Raw genomic sequence first — 3,233 nt, 5'->3', positions numbered from 1 at the left:
ATCTCTCCAATGCCTAATATGTCAATATTTATGTGTTCCATTTCTTTCTTAACAATTTCTAATTTTCCTTCATTCATGGCTCTCACATTCCATGTTCCAATCACTAGGGTCTGCTTACAACTGTTCCTCCTCCTTTGTATTTCCATACTTGATAGTTCTACCTAGGTTCCCCTTTCTGTTAGTCTGCAAGTTTAATACTCTCCTCCATCATGTCAGTCAGTGAAACATTTTTATTTAGATAATGAACAAAGAGCTGGGGTTTTGTCTGCTATGAAGAGAGAAAAAAGTTAACTTTGAAAAAGAAAAAAGTCTAGAAAGGTGACCTTAATTATGATTGGATTTTAGATATTTTAAGTGATGACATGACCTTGAGGGATGAATTTGAAGGACTCAGCAGTGAGTATCTAATGCTTTCTGTCATGTGTTTCAGGTCAGAGACTCCAATCTGAATCTGATAAAAATCTAGGAAGTCTCTCCTGTAGAAATGCCATCTTAAAGTGCTCTGTTAGTGTTGAACTGCTAACTGGAAATGCCTATCTATATGGAAACAGCACTTACAGGGTGGGGGATTGTGGGCTGCTTTAGTCCATATCTCAATTCCTGGGGGTTAATCATAAGACTAAAGGTTAAAAACTCCTGATTAACAAACTACTGTTCATGTAAAATCATTAAATTATGTCTGCTGGCATGATTAGATTTAAGTAAAGATTGATAGTGAAGCCACCCTGAAGCCTCATGGTAGAGGTCAGGATGCCCAAGGACACATTGAGCACCCACCACAGTGAACAAGTAAGAGGGACAGAAGTGGGGTCCAACTGACAGACAGGCAGGGGCACCTTCTCTTTGTTATTGCTAATGTATGATCCTCTCTTCTTGCAGCCCGCTGACATGGACTGAAGAGAAAGGGCCTGGCCTGAAGCGGAACAGATACTTAAGTTTCCACTTTAAATCTGGGTCTCTGGAGAATGTGCCCAATGTAGGAGTCAACAAGAACATTTTTCTGAAAGATCAAAATATATTTGTGCAAAAACTCTTGGGCCAATTCTCTGAGGAAGAGCTGGCTGTGGAGAAAAAGCGTATCCTGCACTGCCTGGGGCTTGCTGAGGAAATACAGAAACACTGCCGCCCCAAGAAGTAGGATGGGCCTGTGTCATTTCTACCCCAGGACCATAACTGTGTTATACCAAGATAACTGTGTTATCTTTTTCTGACAATTAAACTTGTTTTTTCATATAAATAGTATTTGCTTATTGTCACGTTATGTGCGCCATAAGTTTCAGGGCTAGACCATGTATGTTACCAAACAGGAAGGACTTGAGTATTATTTGCCTGGTTTTATTTATATTTCCCTACAATGCTAGGAGGGAACATTGATGGCTCAATGGTGGAATTCCATGTAGGAAGCCCAGATTTAACTTCCAGCCAATGGATCTTATAGGAAGCTACCATGAGGAGACTTCCCAAGAGGCTGTGAAGCTGTCAGTGAAGGCTTGTGTATTGCTGTGACTCTGAATAGGTTTGAGCAAAGCTTCCAGATTAAGATAGACTAGGAAGAAAGGCCTGGAAATCTATTGAAAATCAGCCAATTAGAACCTTATGGTTCACAGCAGTCTGATCTACAATTAATACGGGGATGGTGCAGGATGAGACAGCATTTAGTTCTATTATGCATGAAGTCACCATGGGTTATGGGATTACTTGACAGCAACCAACACTCTATGAGACAGGAATTATCCTGGTAGTATTTTTAGGATATTCTTGCTATAGTAAATAGGAGAGCCAAATTTTAAATCCTGCCCCCCCCCCTCCGGTATACTTAACCACTGTACACACTGCCTTGAAAGTCACTCATTCTGCTTTGAGGAATTTGCTTTTTACATACTAACTTTGGGTAATTCTGCTAGGAGCTGGAGATTATAAAAATTATAAGACATAATCACCATCCCTGGGGACCCTCCATTGTAAAAAATGGAACCGGTCACACAAGCTGGCCATTGTAACATGACAGGTCTAGTAGAGAGACTAGTGGGGCACCTGAAAGCTTAAGAGGTATTCATAGAACTTCAAAACCATACCTTAATGATGATAGGTTCTAGCAATATGACAAAAGCCAAGTGAGGGTCTGCCTGATCCAATAATGACCTAGCAAAAAAGGAAAGTGAGAAATCCTGCTGCTGGTGCTAGTAACACTATGTACCTCAAAGATATGGAAGCACTGAATGTGTCCAAGGAATCTCAGGGAATCTATAAACTTGTGGGAAGGGCTGATAATTGTATTTTTAGGCAGTATGAGGCTTAGGAATGCTGTTACTGAACAAAAAAAAAGACTGATCGGATTCTGGTTTGAGTCAAGTGCTTAGGAGACAGCCTAGAGAGCAGCTGAGCTTTGAAAGCAAAGAACAGCTATCCAGGGGTGGGGTTTGCACTGCACTTTTTCCAAGAAGCTGCTGGTGTTGAGTGGGTACTGCTGATCTGGGGCAGAGCCAAGACTCAGGAAGCTATTGCTGCATTCCACTGGTAGGCTAGCTGCTTTTCCATGGATACTGGTGGTCGATTTCTTGCTCCTATAACTTCCCCTCATCATTGTCACATGCTCCCCTTCACACTGTGCTGCTCAGTCAATTCAAAGGCTGAGGTCAGTTACAGAGGTTAACCTTCATTGTCTGTTTACTTTATCTCATAGGACCTTAGAGGAAACTCTGGTGGCATACTCCACAAGGAGTTAAGCAGTGATTCTCTGGATACTAGAATCAAATCACTCTTCTGAAGAAACATGAGGAGTGTCCACCCATGCAATTTTTTTTCCTATAATTATATTTTATTAATTTTCATAAACATTTACAGAGAGATTTTGGGTTTCCATTCATTCATTGTTGCACTATTCTCCCTACCCTCCTCCCAGTTTGTTCTTGGCCTTTGAAACCCACTAGCTGTGAGTTAGATCTGACTCCACAGCACTGAGTTTGAGGGTAGTTTTTGTTTTCTTTTTGATAGTACCTTAAGGGGAAGTTGTTGTTGTGTACCACCAAGGTGGAACTGACCCGTAGCTGACCCTCCAGCAGGTTTTCAGGGGCAGTAAATCACATAGGAAGAGGTTGCCTATACTTCTCCCACGGAGCAACTGGTGGATTCAAACCGTTTGCCTTTGGCATTGCAATGCAAATTCTTACTACTAGGGCCCAGAGCTCCCTAATGGGAAACAGGAAAATATTATCTATTTAAAAATAAAGTTA

The 3,233-nt window shown here is 41.3% G+C and overlaps 1 protein-coding gene across 1 annotated transcript in view; it reads left to right on the top strand.

Moving 5' to 3' along the window:
* Window positions 1-1,138, top strand: part of BLVRA (biliverdin reductase A) — a 158,619-nt gene extending 157,481 nt beyond the window's left edge. Inside the window, exon 7 of the mRNA XM_006898600.1 lies at window positions 880-1,138. Coding sequence (XP_006898662.1) covers window positions 880-1,138 — 259 coding nt within the window. The remainder of the gene's footprint in view (window positions 1-879) is intronic.
* The last annotated feature ends 2,095 nt before the right edge of the window (window positions 1,139-3,233 follow it).

Source organism: Elephantulus edwardii, unplaced genomic scaffold, assembly GCF_000299155.1.
Source record: "Elephantulus edwardii isolate Elephantulus edwardi_28Jun2011 unplaced genomic scaffold, EleEdw1.0 scaffold00234, whole genome shotgun sequence".
Lineage (NCBI taxonomy): Eukaryota > Metazoa > Chordata > Mammalia > Macroscelidea > Macroscelididae > Elephantulus > Elephantulus edwardii.
This window is presented reverse-complemented; position numbering and strand designations above follow the sequence as displayed.